At 44.1% G+C, this 17,210-nt stretch overlaps 1 protein-coding gene across 5 annotated transcripts in view; it reads left to right on the top strand.

The window, feature by feature from the left end:
• daam2 (dishevelled associated activator of morphogenesis 2) overlaps nt 1-17,210 on the top strand; it is a 329,728-nt gene that overhangs the window by 174,823 nt on the left and 137,695 nt on the right. For all 5 annotated transcript variants that reach the window (XM_085997939.1, XM_085997938.1, XM_085997943.1 and 2 more), the window contains 3 exons: nt 11,093-11,203; nt 13,156-13,259; nt 15,538-15,604. In XM_085997939.1, coding sequence (XP_085854065.1) covers nt 11,093-11,203; nt 13,156-13,259; nt 15,538-15,604 — 282 coding nt within the window. The remainder of the gene's footprint in view (nt 1-11,092; nt 11,204-13,155; nt 13,260-15,537; nt 15,605-17,210) is intronic.

Genomic DNA, 17,210 nt, shown 5'->3' with positions numbered 1-17,210 from the left:
ATAATGGATACCTGGGAGTGATTACAGGCTGGAATCTAATCGAGGGGTTCAGATGGTTTATATATAGAATAATGGATACCTGGGAGTGATTACAGACTGGAATCTAATCGAGGGGTTCAGGTGGTTTATATATAGAATAATGGATACCTGGGAGTGATTACAGACTGGAATCTAATCGAGAGGTTCAGATGGTTTATATATAGAATAATGGATACCTGGGAGTGATTACAGGCTGGAATCTAATCGAGGGTTCAGATGGTTTATATATAGAATAATGGATACCTGGGAGTGATTACAGACTGGAATCTAATCGAGGGATTCAGATGGTTTATATATAGAATAATGGATACCCGGGAGTGATTACAGGCTGGAATCTAATCGAGGGGTTCAGATGGTTTATATATAGAATAATGGATACCTGGGAGTGATTACAGACTGGAATCTAATCGAGGGGTTCAGATGGTTTATATATAGAATAATGGATACCTGGGAGTGATTACAGACTGGAATCTAATCGAGGGGTTCAGATGGTTTATATATAGAATAATGGATACCTGGGAGTGATTACAGACTGGAATCTAATCGAGGGGTTCAGATGGTTTATATATAGAATAATGAATACCTGGGAGTGATTACAGGCTGGAATCTAATCGAGGGGTTCAGATGGTTTATATATAGAATAATGGATACCTGGGAGTGATTACAGACTGGAATCTAATCGAGGGGTTCAGATGGTTTATATATAGAATAATGGATACCTGGGAGTGATTACAGACTGGAATCTAATCGAGGGGTTCAGATGGTTTATATATAGAATAATGGATACCTGGGAGTGATTACAGACTGGAATCTAATCGAGGGGTTCAGATGGTTTATATATAGAATAATGGATACCTGGGAGTGATTACAGACTGGAATCTAATCGAGGGGTTCAGATGGTTTATATTTAGAATAATGGATACCTGGGATTGATTACAGGCTGGAATCTAATCGAGGAGTTCAGATGGTTTATATATAGAATAATGGATACCTGGGAGTGATTACAGACTGGAATCTAATCGAGGGGTTCAGATGGTTTATATATAGAATAATGGATACCTGGGAGTGATTACAGGCTGGAATCTAATTGAGGGGTTCAGATGGTTTATATATAGAATAATGGATACCTGGGAGTGATTACAGACTGGAATCTAATCGAGGGGTTCAGATGGTTTATATATAGAATAATGGATACCTGGGAGTGATTACAGACTGGAATCTAATCGAGGGGTTCAGATGGTTTATATATAGAATAATGGATACCTGGGAGTGATTACAGACTGGAATCTAATCGAGGGGTTCAGATGGTTTATATATAGAATAATGGATACCTGGGAGTGATTACAGACTGGAATCTAATCGAGGGGTTCAGATGTTTAATATATAGAATAATGGATACCTGGGAGTGATTACAGACTGGAATCTAATCGAGGAGTTCAGATGGTTTATATATAGAATAATGGATACCTGGGAGTGATTACAGACTGGAATCTAATCGAGGGGTTCAGATGGTTTATATATAGAATAATGGATACCTGGGAGTGATTACAGACTGGAATCTAATCGAGGGGTTCAGGTGGTTTATCTATAGAATAATGGATACCTGGGAGTGATTACAGACTGGAATCTAATCGAGGGGTTCAGATGGTTTATATATAGAATAATGGATACCTGGGAGTGATTACAGGCTGGAATCTAATCGAGGGGTTCAGATGGTTTATATATAGAATAATGGATACCTGGGAGTGATTACAGGCTGGAATCTAATCGAGGGGTTCAGATGCTTTATATATAGAATAATGGATACCTGGGAGTGATTACAGGCTGGAATCTAATCGAGGGGATCAGATGGTTTATATATAGAATAATGGATACCTGGGAGTGATTACAGGCTGGAATCTAATCGAGGGGTTCAGATGGTTTATATATAGAATAATGGATACCTGGGAGTGATTACAGACTGGAATCTAATCGAGGGGTTCAGATGGTTTATATATAGAATAATGGATACCTGGGAGTGATTACAGACTGGAATCTAATCGAGGGGTTCAGATGGTTTATATATAGAATAATGGATACCTGGGAGTGATTACAGACTGGAATCTAATCGAGGGGTTCAGATGGTTAATATATAGAATAATGGATACCTGGGAGTGATTACAGACTGGAATCTAATCGAGGGGATCAGATGGTTTATATATAGAATAATGGATACCCGGGAGTGATTACAGACTGGAATCTAATCGAGGGGTTCAGATGGTTTATATATAGAATAATGGATACCTGGGAGTGATTACAGGCTGGAATCTAATCGAGGGGTTCAGATGGTTAATATATAGAATAATGGATACCCGGGAGTGATTACAGACTGGAATCTAATCGAGGGGTTCAGATGGTTTATATATAGAATAATGGATACCTGGGAGTGATTACAGGCTGGAATCTAATCGAGGGGTTCAGATGGTTTATATATAGAATAATGGATACCTGGGAGTGATTACAGACTGGAATCTAATCGAGGGGTTCAGATGGTTAATATATAGAATAATGGATACCTGGGAGTGATTACAGACTGGAATCTAATCGAGGGGTTCAGATGGTTTATATATAGAATAATGGATACCTGGGAGTGATTACAGACTGGAATCTAATCGAGGGGTTCAGATGGTTTATATATAGAATAATGGATACCTGGGAGTGATTACAGGCTGGAATCTAATCGAGGGGTTCAAATGATTTATATATAGAATAATGGATACCTGGGAGTGATTACAGACTGGAATCTAATCGAGGGGTTCAGATGGTTTATATATAGAATAATGGATACCTGGGAGTGATTACAGGCTGGAATCTAATCGAGGGGTTCAGATGGTTTATATATAGAATAATGGATACCTGGGAGTGATTACAGACTGGAATCTAATCGAGGGGTTCAGATAGTTTATATATAGAATAATGGATACCTGGGAGTGATTACAGGCTGGAATCTAATCGAGGGGTTCAGATGGTTTATATATAGAATAATGGATACCTGGGAGTGATTACAGGCTGGAATCTAATCGAGGGGTTCAGATGGTTTATATATAGAATAATGGATACCTGGGAGTGATTACAGACTGGAATCTAATCGAGGGGTTCAAATGATTTATATATAGAATAATGGATACCTGGGAGTGATTACAGGCTGGAATCTAATCGAGGGGATCAGATGGTTTATATATAGAATAATGGATACCTGGGAGTGATTACAGGCTGGAATCTAATCGAGGGGTTCAGATGGTTTATATATAGAATAATGGATACCTGGGAGTGATTACAGACTGGAATCTAATCGAGGGTTCAGATGGTTTATATATAGAATAATGGATACCTGGGAGTGATTACAGACTGGAATCTAATCGAGGGTTCAAATGATTTATATATAGAATAATGGATACCTGGGAGTGATTACAGACTGGAATCTAATCGAGGGGTTCAAATGATTTATATATAGAATAATGGATACCCGGGAGTGATTACAGGCTGGAATCTAATCGAGGGGTTCAGATGGTTTATATATAGAATAATGGATACCTGGGAGTGATTACAGACTGGAATCTAATCGAGGGGTTCAGGTGGTTTATATATAGAATAATGGATACCTGGGAGTGATTACAGACTGGAATCTAATCGAGGGGTTCAAATGATTTATATATAGAATAATGGATACCTGGGAGTGATTACAGGCTGGAATCTAATCGAGGAGTTCAGATGGTTTATATATAGAATAATGGATACCTGGGAGTGATTACAGGCTGGAATCTAATCGAGGGGTTCAGATGGTTTATATATAGAATAATGAATACCTGGGAGTGATTACAGACTGGAATCTAATCGAGGGGTTCAGATGGTTTATATATAGAATAATGAATACCTGGGAGTGATTACAGACTGGAATCTAATCGAGGGGTTCAGATGGTTTATATATAGAATAATGGATACCTGGGAGTGATTACAGGCTGGAATCTAATCGAGGGGTTCAGATGGTTTATATATAGAATAATGAATACCTGGGAGTGATTACAGGCTGGAATCTAATCGAGGAGTTCAGATGGTTTATATACAGAATAATGAATACCTGGGAGTGATTACAGGCTGGAATCTAATCGAGGGGTTCAAATGATTTATATATAGAATAATGGATACCTGGGAGTGATTACAGGCTGGAATCTAATCGAGGAGTTCAGATGGTTTATATATAGAATAATGAATACCTGGGAGTGATTACAGGCTGGAATCTAATCGAGGAGTTCAGATGGTTTATATATAGAATAATGAATACCTGGGAGTGATTACAGGCTGGAATCTAATCGAGGGGTTCAGATGGTTTATATATAGAATAATGAATACCTGGGAGTGATTACAGGCTGGAATCTAATCGAGGAGTTCAGATGGTTTATATACAGAATAATGAATACCTGGGAGTGATTACAGACTGGAATCTAATCGAGGGTTCAGATGGTTTATATATAGAATAATGGATACCTGGGAGTGATTACAGACTGGAATCTAATCGAGGGGATCAGATGGTTTATATATAGAATAATGGATACCTGGGAGTGATTACAGGCTGGAATCTAATCGAGGGTTCAGATGGTTTATATATAGAATAATGGATACCTGGGAGTGATTACAGACTGGAATCTAATCGAGGGGTTCAGGTGGTTTATATATAGAATAATGGATACCTGGGAGTGATTACAGGCTGGAATCTAATCAAGGGGTTCAGATGGTTTATATATAGAATAATGGATACCTGGGAGTGATTACAGGCTGGAATCTAATCGAGGGGTTCAGGTGGTTTATATATAGAATAATGGATACCCGGGAGTGATTACAGACTGGAATCTAATCGAGGGGTTCAGATGGTTTATATATAGAATAATGGATACCTGGGAGTGATTACAGACTGGAATCTAATCGAGGGTTCAGATAGTTTATATATAGAATAATGGATACCTGGGAGTGATTACAGACTGGAATCTAATCGAGGGTTCAGATGGTTTATATATAGAATAATGGATACCTGGGAGTGATTACAGACTGGAATCTAATCGAGGGTTCAGATGGTTTATATATAGAATATTGGATACCTGGGAGTGATTACAGACTGGAATCTAATCGAGGGGTTCAGATGGTTTATATATAGAATAATGGATACCTGGGAGTGATTACAGACTGGAATCTAATCGAGGGGTTCAGATGGTTTATATATAGAATAATGGATACCTGGGAGTGATTACAGGCTGGAATCTAATCGAGGGTTCAGATGGTTTATATATAGAATAATGGATACCTGGGAGTGATTACAGACTGGAATCTAATCGAGGGGTTCAGATGGTTTATATATAGAATAATGGATACCTGGGAGTGATTACAGGCTGGAATCTAATCGAGGGTTCAGATGGTTTATATATAGAATAATGGATACCTGGGAGTGATTACAGACTGGAATCTAATTGAGGGGTTCAGATGGTTTATATATAGAATAATGGATACCTGGGAGTGATTACAGGCTGGAATCTAATCGAGGGGTTCAGATGGTTTATATATAGAATAATGGATACCTGGGAGTGATTACAGGCTGGAATCTAATCGAGGGGTTCAGACAGTTTATATATAGAATAATGGATACCTGGGAGTGATTACAGGCTGGAATCTAATCGAGGGGTTCAGATGGTTTATATATAGAATAATGAATACCTGGGAGTGATTACAGACTGGAATCTAATCGAGGGGTTCAGATGGTTTATATATAGAATAATGGATACCTGGGAGTGATTACAGGCTGGAATCTAATCGAGGGGTTCAGATGGTTTATATATAGAATAATGGATACCTAGGAGTGATTACAGACTGGAATCTAATCAAGGGGTTCAGATGGTTTATATATAGAATAATGGATACCTGGGAGTGATTACAGACTGGAATCTAATCGAGGGGTTCAGATGGTTTATATATAGAATAATGAATACCTGGGAGTGATTACAGACTGGAATCTAATCGAGGGGTTCAGATGGTTTATATATAGAATAATGGGTACCTGGGAGTTATTACAGACTGGAATCTAATCGAGGGGTTCAGATGGTTTATATATAGAATAATGAATACCTGGGAGTGATTACAGACTGGAATCTAATCGAGGGGTTCAGATGGTTTATATATAGAATAATGAATACCTAGGAGTGAGTACAAGCAGGTTTACGTATAGAGTAACAACAACAATGCCTTGTATTTATATAGCGCCTTTAACGTAGTAAAACGTCCCAAGGCACTTCACAGGAGTGTTATAAGACAAAAACTTTGACACCAAGCCACATAAGGAAAAATTAGGGCAGGTGACCAAAAGCTTGGTCAAAGAGGTAGGTTTTAAGGAGCGTCTTAAAGGAGGAAAGAGAGGTAGCGAGGCGGAGAGGTTTAGGCAGGGAATTCCACAGCTTAGAGCCTAGGCAACAGAGTAACGTGTACTGAGCTGCACATTCCTACAATCTAGAATGTGACTAGGTGTCCCATGTTTACGTTTTTTCCTGTGGTTGCCTCCCTCCCCGCCTGATGGTGGTTCTTTGAGTGTGCTCCAGCACTCCTTCCGGAAGCCAATGGAAATAAAAATCGGAAGAGATGTAAAAGGGGCTGTCGATTCACTACCACCCATTTTACACTATTGCACAAAGTCAAAATCTACCCCAATGTCTCCTGTTTGGGTCCAGTTACATCAGTGACACTGCTCTGTTGCCTTGTTCGAGTCACTGGTCCTCACCTGTGAATCCAGACAGTGGGGGGAATGTTAACCATTGGCGCTAGTGTAAGCGGGGTGATATCAGACCGATATACAACAGTAATGAAAGCCAAGAGAGGTGTATAATGGGCGGCCAATCTGACATTGCCCTGTTTACACTATTGCCAAAAGTTAAAAGGAGTGTTGGCAGGACATTTGACTGAATGGCGCATCACAGCCATGTCCAGTCCTGTCCTCACACATGCATTTCCCAGCAAGGGTTGTTGGATTGAATTTGGGTCACTTTTTGCCTCTCTTCCTCTCATTAACCTGTGGGTGAGGTGTGCTAATGCCAACGATAGCATGGCTCAGATCAGAGGCCTGGGAACCTAGGCCTGTCCTCGTCCTGGGTCCGCGCATGAACCACAGGTATTAAACACACGCACCAGGGATAGATTTTGATTTCAATGGAAATAAAAATCGGGAGATTTCCAAATCTTCCCCACACAGCGTTGGATTTGTGTAACATGGCGCGAGAAACCTGAACCCTGTGGAAATTTGTGTTGTCATTGAAGTCCCTCCTGCACAACGTTCCCTTTATTTAGCAGCTCCCAACCTTTTCGCTGACTTACATCAGAGGAAAACATTGTTCCTATTAAGTCAGGCTTACTCAAGACAGTATCCCTCTCATTGCACCTACCAAGGTTGTAATTTAAATCCCAGCAGGGAGCTAAAGCGTCCAACCCTCTGCCCCCATCCCCATGTCAAGTATCAGCACATCATAGGAGGTCCTTTAGACACAGGCCTTCAGAAACTCTTCGGTATGGGCCTTTCTTCATGGCTGTGATTAAATCATTCAGCTGTGAAGGGAGCAAAACCTAATCCTATGTGTAAAATGAATACAATCCCTACAACCTATTGTCACCCTCGGGAGTGCGGGGGGGTGGCGGGGGGGGGAGTCATGTTTCCTGATCCTGATCCTGACCTCAATCCAATGCAACCATCTGGAAGGTTTGGCAACACCTTGATTTTAAAATTCTTATCCTTCATTTCAAACCCCTCCATGGCCTCGCCCCTCCCTAACCCCCTTCAGCCCAGGATCTCTGCGCTCCTCCTGACATGAGAGTAACAAGAAAAAGAAAGAACTTGCATTTATATAGGGCCTTTCGCGACTTCGGGATGTGCCAAGGTGCCTTATAGCCAATGAAGTACTTTTGAGGTATAGTCACAGTTGTAACGTAGGAAACGTGGCAGCTAATTTGACACAGCAAGCTCCCACAAACAGCAGTGTGATAATGACCAGATCATCTCTTTTAGTGCTGTTGGCTGGGAGATAAATATTGGCCGGGACACCGGGGAGAACTCCCCTGCTCTTATTCAAAATAGTGCCGTGGGATCTTTTATGTCCACCTGAGAGAGGCAGACGGGGCCTCGGCTTAATGTCTCATCCGAAAGGCGGCACCTCCGACAGTGCAGCACTCCCTCAGTACTACACTGAAAGGTTAAAGTATGTAATGGAGACTCTTTGGCGAACTGGAGGTTTGATGATCAGGAAATACATATCGAGTCAGCCGGCCCCTTTTTATCAGCGACAATGGGATTTTAGGTGGATTGTGTCCGCTGGAAATCTGAAATAAAAACAGAAAGTGTGCAGCAGGTCAGGCAATATCTGTAAACAGGTCAATGTTTGGGGTGAGCTCTGACGAAGGCTCCCACGGGGCTAACCTGTTTTCCTCGTTCAGATGTTGCTTAACCTGCCAGCTATTTCGAGCATTTTCTGTTCAAACTTATTCCGTTATAATCCAGGAGCTGGTTGTGTTTTCATATAGAGTTTCCAATCATTTCCTCTCTGCTCTTCGAAAGGTGTTGACTCCCTCACTGGGATACATTTCCACAGGCAGCGGTCACCCTCCAGCACTTACCAACAGTGAAGCTTGACACAGACTATCTGTAGGATATTCAGCTGTGGGGGTAATCACAGTGGACTCCATTCCTGTCCTCAGTCATTGTGTCCTCACTTGATCCTGTCTCACTAATGCTGTCCTCACCAGACTGTGCTCTCGCCCAATCCTGCCCTCACTTGATGGCTGTCCTCACTTGATCCTGTCTTCATGTTAATCTGTCTTCACTTGGTCCTGTCCCCATTTAAACTTGTACTCACATGATCCTGCCCTCATGTAAACCGAGCCCGTGCCTTAGCCAGCATGGGCTTGATGGGCCAAATGGCCTCCTTCTGTGCTGTAATCATTCTATCATTCTATGAGATTGTGAAGGGGTTGGATCGGGTGGATGCGGGGAAGATGTTCCCGATGATGGGTGAAACTAGAACTAGGGGGCATAGTCTTAGAATAAGGGGCTGCTCTTTCAAAACTGAGATGAGGAGGAACTACTTCACTCAGAGGGTGGTAGGTCCATGGAATATGCTGCCCCAAAAAGCTGTAGAAGCTACATCATTACATAAATTTAAAACAGAAATAGACAGTTTCCTAGAAGTAAAGGGAATTAAGGGTTACGGGGAGCGGGCAGGAATTTGGACATGAGTCTAGGTTCGGATCGGTCATGGCCCTGTGGGTAGCGGAGCGGGCCCAGGGGCCGTGTAGCCTGATCCTGCTCCTATTTCGTGTGTCTAATTCTGTTAGATTCAGGAGATGGTTCTGTGATAGTGGATTGGCGGTTAGGATCAGATCAGCCATGATCTTATTGAATGGCGCAGCAGGCTCGAGGGGTCGATTGGCCTACTCCTGCTCCTATTTCTTATGTTCTTATGTTCTTATGAAACCTGTCCTCACATGATTCTGGCCTCAACTGAACCTGTGTTCACTAACCAGATCCTTGCTCCCTCATCTCCGAGTGCTTGGTAGACACAGCGGCCCTGGCAGAAGGCTGAGATCAGGTCACTCACCCACCTCAGGACATCCCAAAGCGCTTTACAACCAATGAAGTACTTTTTGAAGTGTAGTCACTGTTGAAATGTAGGAAATACGGCAGCCAATTTTGAGCACAGCAAGCTCCCATAAACAGCAATGTGATAATAACCAGATCATCTGTTTTAGTGATGTTGATTGAGCGACACCTCAGGACACCAGGGAGAACTCCCCTGCTCTTCTCCGAAATAATGCCATGGGATCTTTTATATCCACCCGAGAGAGCTGGCAGCACTTCGGTTTAACGTCTTTTCTGAAAGACGACACGTCTAACAGAGCAGCACTCCCTCTGATTCAGAAGCGAGAGTGCTGTCACTGAGCCATGGCTAACACCCAGTGAATTGCAGTGAATGTTGTTACGCATGTGAATCCGGCAGCCATTTTTAGCATGGAAAGATCCCACAAAAAGCAACGAGACAAATGAACAGTTAAGCTGTTTTGAGGGAGGAATGCAGGCCGGTTGAACCCCCTGTTCTTCTTTAAATAGTGCCAAGAGACCTTTAATATCCACCTGAACCATTGGCACAGACAGACAGGACTTCAGTCTTATGTCTCATTCGAAAGGACAGTACCCCCAATGCAGCATTTCTTCAGTGGAGCTTGAACCCTTAACTTTCTGGTACGGAGGCAAGAGTGCTACTAACTGGGCTAAACTGATCATTTAGTGATGATGAGTGATTGAAGGCTCGTGATGACAGGGATTATCTATCAGGCAGCAGGCGTCTTCCTTGGGATTTAATTGGGCATCCAATTGGGATTAAAAAAAAATATATTTGTTCTCAGGATGTGGGCGACTCTGGCAAGGTCCCATTTACTGCCCAACCCTAGTTGCCTTGAAGGCATTAAGGGTCAGCCGTATAGTGTGGGACTGGAGCCGCTTGTAGGCCCGACCAGGTAGCGGGTGACAGGTTCCCGCCCCTGAAGGACAGCAGTGAACCCCCAGTTGGGTTTTTAACGACAATCCGGCAGCTTTCACAGTCATTTTGTCCGGTGCCAGCCCACAAATCGGCAGATTTAATGAATCCAATCCCAATTTACCATGGTGGGGTTTGAACTCAGAACAACAACTTGCATTTATATAGCGCCTTTACCATAATAAAACGTCACAAGTTGCTTCACAGGAGCAGTTAGCAAACCAAATTTGACACTGAGCCACCTAAGGAGATGTTAGGACCAGGTGGCCAAAACTTGGTCAAAGAGGTTCAGGTAAATACAACCTCTGGATTGCTAGTGTAGTACCATAACCGCAAGGCTGCTGTACCCATCAATACACAACGGGTGGTAGAGGAACCTTGCCAGCTATGGAAGAAGCGTTTAAGCTTTGGACGACATTGAAACACGTGTAAACTCAATGACTTTTTTTTCCCCATTTCAGACATTACTGAATGAGCTGGACAAAAGCACTGGAAAGTATAGGGATGAGGTGCACCTCAAAACTGCAATAATGTCCTTCATCAATGCCGTGTTAAACGCTGGTGCTGGTGAGGTAAGTTGAGGGCAGTCTCCCAGGAACTGCTGTACTGCCTGCTTCGCTCGTTGTGTCTGACCATCCATCAATGCTTCAAATCTTGAGTGAGTGATAGTCCGAATCAATGTTCCCTCTTGTCTGTATTTTCGGCGCGGGCCCTTTAACTGGCTGCACGACCCATTTAAATGTTCGCACACACGCGGTTTTTCTCATGTAAAAGCCGGCGCGCGGCCACGCAGCTTAATGGGAACATTGGTCCTAATGCACGATAAGACTTGTGAACAAGCTCAAGATGCTATGGGGTGGGAAATGGGGGCAACAAATACCAAGAGCAGAATTTTGATAATTAATTGAGATTCAATATTGCACCATTGGGACCCTTTTAAAATGGGGAATATCACTATTGGGGTCTTTTTTTAAAAGAAAGCCTCATTATCAGGGCCCCTGTTAAATGGGGAGTCTCACCATCAGGATACCGGGAACTTCATCCTGGGTGGTCCTGATCGGCTGCCGCCTATCTGGGGATTCCGCTGAACTTTCGCTGAAGGCACGCCAACTGACGGAGGACACCTTCTAAACAGGGAGTCTCACCATCAACACCTTCTAACAGGATATCTCATCAAGACACCTTCTAAACAGGGAGTTTCACCATCAATGCCTTCTTTACTGGAATCTCTCCATTAACACCATCCAAACAGGGAATCTCACCATCAAGACCCCTTCTAAACATAGTCTTACCATCAAGACACTTTCTAAACAGTGAGTCTCAGCATCAAGACACTTTCTAAACATAGTCTTACCATCAAGCTGCCTTTTAAAGAGGCTCAGTCACATAACTCCTTTTAAAGGCAAAGTCAGGGTGCCCTTTAAAAAGGGAGTCTTGGTATCGGAGCCCTTTGTAAAGGGGAGACTCACCTTTTAAACTAATTTAAAACAACTAAAATAACCTACTCCAATGGCTTTATATGGATTGGTAGTAGGGGCCCTTTACTATAGTGGAACTTTCTAAAATTTAAATAATCCAGTACATAGAGAACTGGCTTTGAATCCATACCAGATTGAAAAGAAAAAGAAAGACTTGCATTTATATAGCACCTTTCACAACCTCAGGACATCCCAAAGTGCTTTCCAGTCAATGCAGTCAATTGCACTCAGCAAGGTCCCACAAACCACAATGCGATAATGACCAGATAATTTTTTTTTTGTGATGTTTGTGGAGAGGGCAGTCGGGCCCTCGGTTTAACGTCTCAATTGAAAGCGCTCCCTCAATACTGCACTGAAGTGCCAGCCTTGATTTTGTGCTCAAGTCTCGGGAGTGGGACTTGAAGCCACAACCTTCGAACAGAGGCGAGAATGCTACCCACTAAATCACGGCTGACACTCCCTCAGGTGGCATAAAGACCTCCTGTTTTTGCTAGCTGTAATGATTCCACATGAAATGTGCTTGGGGTAGTCTCAATGCAGTAAACTGCTCATATTTCAGCACAAATTAGCAAGCACAAATGGCAGTGCCACACACTGGTACAGTCAGGAGTGCTCTCGTGAGGTAGGCGTTGAGAAAATTGTGGAGGCAAAATAAACCGAGCCTCCCTTAAAAGTCCTTGATGCAACGTTAGACAGGTAACTAGCCGTGCGCAAAACCATAAACATCACCCACAGCTGGCAACTAGGCTTTATAAACCTGGGCTTTGTAAATAGAGGCATAGAGTACAACAGCAAGGAAGTTATGGTAAACCTTTCTAAATCACTGGTTAGACCTCAGCTGGCGTATTGTGTCCAATTCTGGGCCCCACACTAAAAAAGTAGAAGAGCATTGACACCCCTCACCTCAATGAGCACAAAATATTCACTAAAAGATAGAAGGATGGGAAAAGTGATGTAGACTGTGGGAGGAAGGCATGTTGACATTTTGCAGTCTGCTGAGATACTGTGGTGTCCCAGGGTTTAATGATGTCTTCACTTTCTTACAGGACAATCTGGAATTCCGACTACACCTCCGGTATGAGTTCCTCATGTTAGGAATTCAACCCGTGATTGATAAGTTACGAAGCCACGAGAACGCAACGTTAGACAGGTAACGAGCCGTGCGCAGGACCATAAACGTCACCCACATCTGGCAACTAGACTTTATAAACCTGGGCTTTGTAAATAGAGGCTTAGGGCTCGATTTTAACTCAGCCGTCAGGCGGGCTTTGAGGCGTGTGGGGGGTTAAAATCGCAAAACCTGGGGGTCGGGACCCCCCCCCCACCCCCGCCTGGTTCCCGACGCCCCCCCCACCCCCGCCTGGTTCCCGACACCTAGCCATTTTAACCCAGGCGTGTCTGATGGTCCCAAATCAGTGCCGCCGGCAACAGGCGGGACTGGTCTTTAGGACCCTTAAACAGCACTCATTGGCCTTTATAATCCCATTTTAACAAGTGCTTGCCTGTTTAACCCTTTTCCCACGTAAAACACGCTTGGTGGGGATCACGCCTGTGAAACCTGGCGTGAACACTATTGGCTTGCTGACTATCAGCTGCAGGTCAACCATTAAAGAGGAGATTTGATCAGTCATCATTTACAGGTGGCAGGACTTTGTTGTCTCAGGCCTGGGGCAACTTTTACCAGGCTTAACCACACCTGTGGAAGGTTGGAGCCTCACACACTTCTCCAGTGTGACCTCCTGCGAGACCCCTCTCACCACCCTCACTCAGCTCTTCCTCAACTGAGGCATCTACCAGACACATGGGAGGCCTTTTTTTCCTTCCCTTCTTGGCATTAGAGGACCTCCAGCCCCATTCGCGAAATGACACATGCCACAACTGCAGAAGTTGCCATCAGAATTTTTATGTAAAACAAACAATTGATGGCATTTTTACAGAATACACAACATTTCACCCAAGTGACTACCCTTGTGACTATTAGTGCTTTATTTTCCTCATACGCGTGCTCCTACGTAGTGGTTCCCCTGTGGCTTCAGCAGATGTGGAGGCCCCTTGCTCACTTTCCTGCTGCTCCTGTCTCAACACCTTTGGCGGGCATCCTCTGGGGTGGCGAGCCTGTGAGGTCTCATCAGCAGTCTGCTGCTCCTGCGGCTGTGCAGGAGTTGAGACGTCTATCTCAGTTGGGTATGGACTCCGGCGGGGCTCTGGCCGAGGGCTCTGCAGTGGCATGGAAGTGTGAGCGCTTGGAGAGGAGCCCCCACATCCTTGAGGTCTGCAACCAACCTCCCTCTCATGGTTCAGGTCCCCTCAGTGCCTGCAAGTGGCTTGAGAGCACCTTGCTGCACATCAGGGGGGCCATGGGGACCCGTATCTGCAATGGCAGTCCTACTCAGAAGGACTTCCATGAAGGTCTGGTTTCTCTGTTCAATAGATGCCCATCGCTCCTCAAGAGATGTCATTCTATTCTGAACACTCACCATGTTTTCCATGCCCTGGCGACTAGCCTCCTCCATGGCCGTAGCCCTCCTCTCCTCTACCGTAGCCAGCCTTACCATGGAGGCAGCAATCATTTCCACGTAGGTAGCCATCCTTTCCATGTTGATGCGTTCATGCGCCAATGACTCCACAAAGGCTTTGCTCATGCTCGCTATGGACTCCTCCATTCGCTCCACACTCGCAGCGACCCTAGAGACAAAACCTGCCAGAGACTCCTGCATCTGTGCCTGGAGTTCCATCACCTCTGATCTTACGGATGGACCCAGAGGCAGAGGGTTGACATGCAGCTGAGCCGAGCTGGCAGAGTCCTGCGCCCTCCGACGAGGACTCTCCACTGCTGTCCCTGTCTCCACAATCTGCTGATGCTCACTTGTGAGCTGTGATACACCAGGTGACAACTCTACTCTATGTCCCGAAGGTCCCACACTTTAGGAAGGATGTCAAGGCCTTAGAGAGGGTGCAGAAGAGAGTTACTGGAATGATACCAGGGATGAGGGACTTCAATTACGTGCAGTGACTTGAGAAGTGGGGATTCTTCTCCTTAGAGCAGAGAAGGTTAAGGGGAAATTTAGTAGAGGTGTTCAAATTATGAGGGATTTGATAGAGTAAATAAGGAAAAACTGTTTCCACTGGCAGCAGGATTGATAACCAGGGGACAAAGATTTAAGATAATTGGCAAAAGCACCAGAACGGAGATGAGGAGAGCTGTTATGATCTGGAATGTACTGCGTGAAAGGGTGGTGGAAGCAGATTCAGCAGTGACTTTCAAAAGGGAATTGGATAAGTACTTGAAGTATGGGTGATCTCAATCAGACCACCCACACTTGATAAACAGCAATGAGTTGAAAGTTTTGGTGGTGCTGGTTGAAGGAGAAAAGTTGGCCGGGATGGACTTGAGTTCTGACAATTTTGTCTTTTCTCTTTGTGTTTAGGCACTTAGACTTCTTTGAGATGGTCAGAAATGAGGATGAGAATGAACTTGCAAAGCGGCTTGACATGGTGAGTGACAGTCCATGTAAACCTGCACCTGTAAGTCAAGGGGTTCCCAGCCACGGGTCAAACATCATTTACTGCCACAAGATTTTCATTATATAAGGAGTTTTGTTATATCAACCGCTGTTACTTGACAGTCGGTGACTAACAGCTTTGGTGAACTGGAGAAAGTAGCCATTTCAAAGGCAATGGGCATCATACGTAAGCTTAAGATGGTTAGATTCTCAAAATGTGTCCTCAAAATGGAGTCACTAGTCAGATTGAATGCTGGGAAAGGAAAGGGCTACTGCTAATTAAACCATGAAGACTCACAGGAACATCAAACTCAGGAGAAGGCCATCAGCCCCTCGTGCCTGCTCCACCATTCAATTAGATCATGGCTGATCTGTATCTCAATTCCATTTACCCGCCTTTGCTCCATATCCCTTGATAGGCCTACCCAACAAAGATCTGTCTGCTGACATTGCCTGTGAGGTCCATCTTTCGATTATGTCTACACCACTGCCTCCCCACCAGGCTGTGAAGAAACCACAGGCTCTCGAATGCCAGGGGAGTTCACCAGTTTGAGCCAAGACACACTTCAGTTGGCTCTTTCAGGTCCCGAGGATGCCTCGTTGACAAGTCTAAACAATCGTGCAACCTTGGTCCTTTCAAGCTGCAGCCGTGGTCGGTGCCAGCTCTGCGGTAATCCCTCAGGTCAATGTATGTCACTCAGTGCACTCTCTGAATTCCAGCGTCAACTCAGTTGCTTACTAAATGGGTGCTGCACCTTAACCAGTACTGTTTAGTGGTACAATCACTAATATTGTGAGTTAACCTGCAACATTGCCAGCTAAAAAATGTATTTAACAAAAACATCATTCTCAGGATGTGGCTGTTGCTGGCAAGGCCGCCATTTATTACACAACCCTAGTTGCCCTGAGAAGGTGATGGCGAACCTTCTTCTTGAACCATTGCAGTCCGTGTGATATTCTAATGCACTGACTAGCTTGCTAGGCCACTTCCCAGGAGCGTTAAAAATCAACCATATTATAACCAAAGAATATTATCATTTCAGTGCTCTTCAAGGCCACCATTTGGGTAGATCAGGGCATAGAAACATAGAAGATAGGAGCAGGAGTAGGCCATTCGGCCCCTCGAGCCTGCTCCGCCATTTAATGAGATCATGGCTGATCATCCAAATTCAGTACCCTGTCCCTGCCTTCTCCCCATATCCCTTGACCCCTTTAGCCTTAAGAAATATATCCAACTCCTTCTTGAATATATTTAATGAACTGGCCTCCACCGCCCTCTGTGGCAGAGAATTCCACAGGTTCACCACTCTCTGGGAGAAGAAATTCCTCCTTATCTCAGTCGTAACTGCCCACCCCTTATCCTTAGACTGTGACCCCTGGTTCTGGACTCCCCGACCATCGGGAACATCCTTCCTGCATCTAGTCTGTCCAGTCCTGTTAGAATTTTATAAGTTTCAATGAGATCCCCTCTCATTCTTCTAAACTCCAGCGAGTATAAGCCCAATCGACCCAATCTCTCCTCATACGTCATTCCTGCCATCCCAGGTATCAGTCTGGTGAATCTTCGCTGCACTCCCTCCATGGCAAGAACATCCTTC

Source organism: Somniosus microcephalus, chromosome 9 (assembly GCF_052327205.1).
Source record: "Somniosus microcephalus isolate GS21.2 chromosome 9, FLI_Smic_1.0, whole genome shotgun sequence".
Classification (NCBI taxonomy): Eukaryota; Metazoa; Chordata; class Chondrichthyes; order Squaliformes; family Somniosidae; genus Somniosus; species Somniosus microcephalus.
Note: the sequence above shows the minus strand (reverse complement) of the source record. Positions and strands in the feature narration are given on the sequence as shown.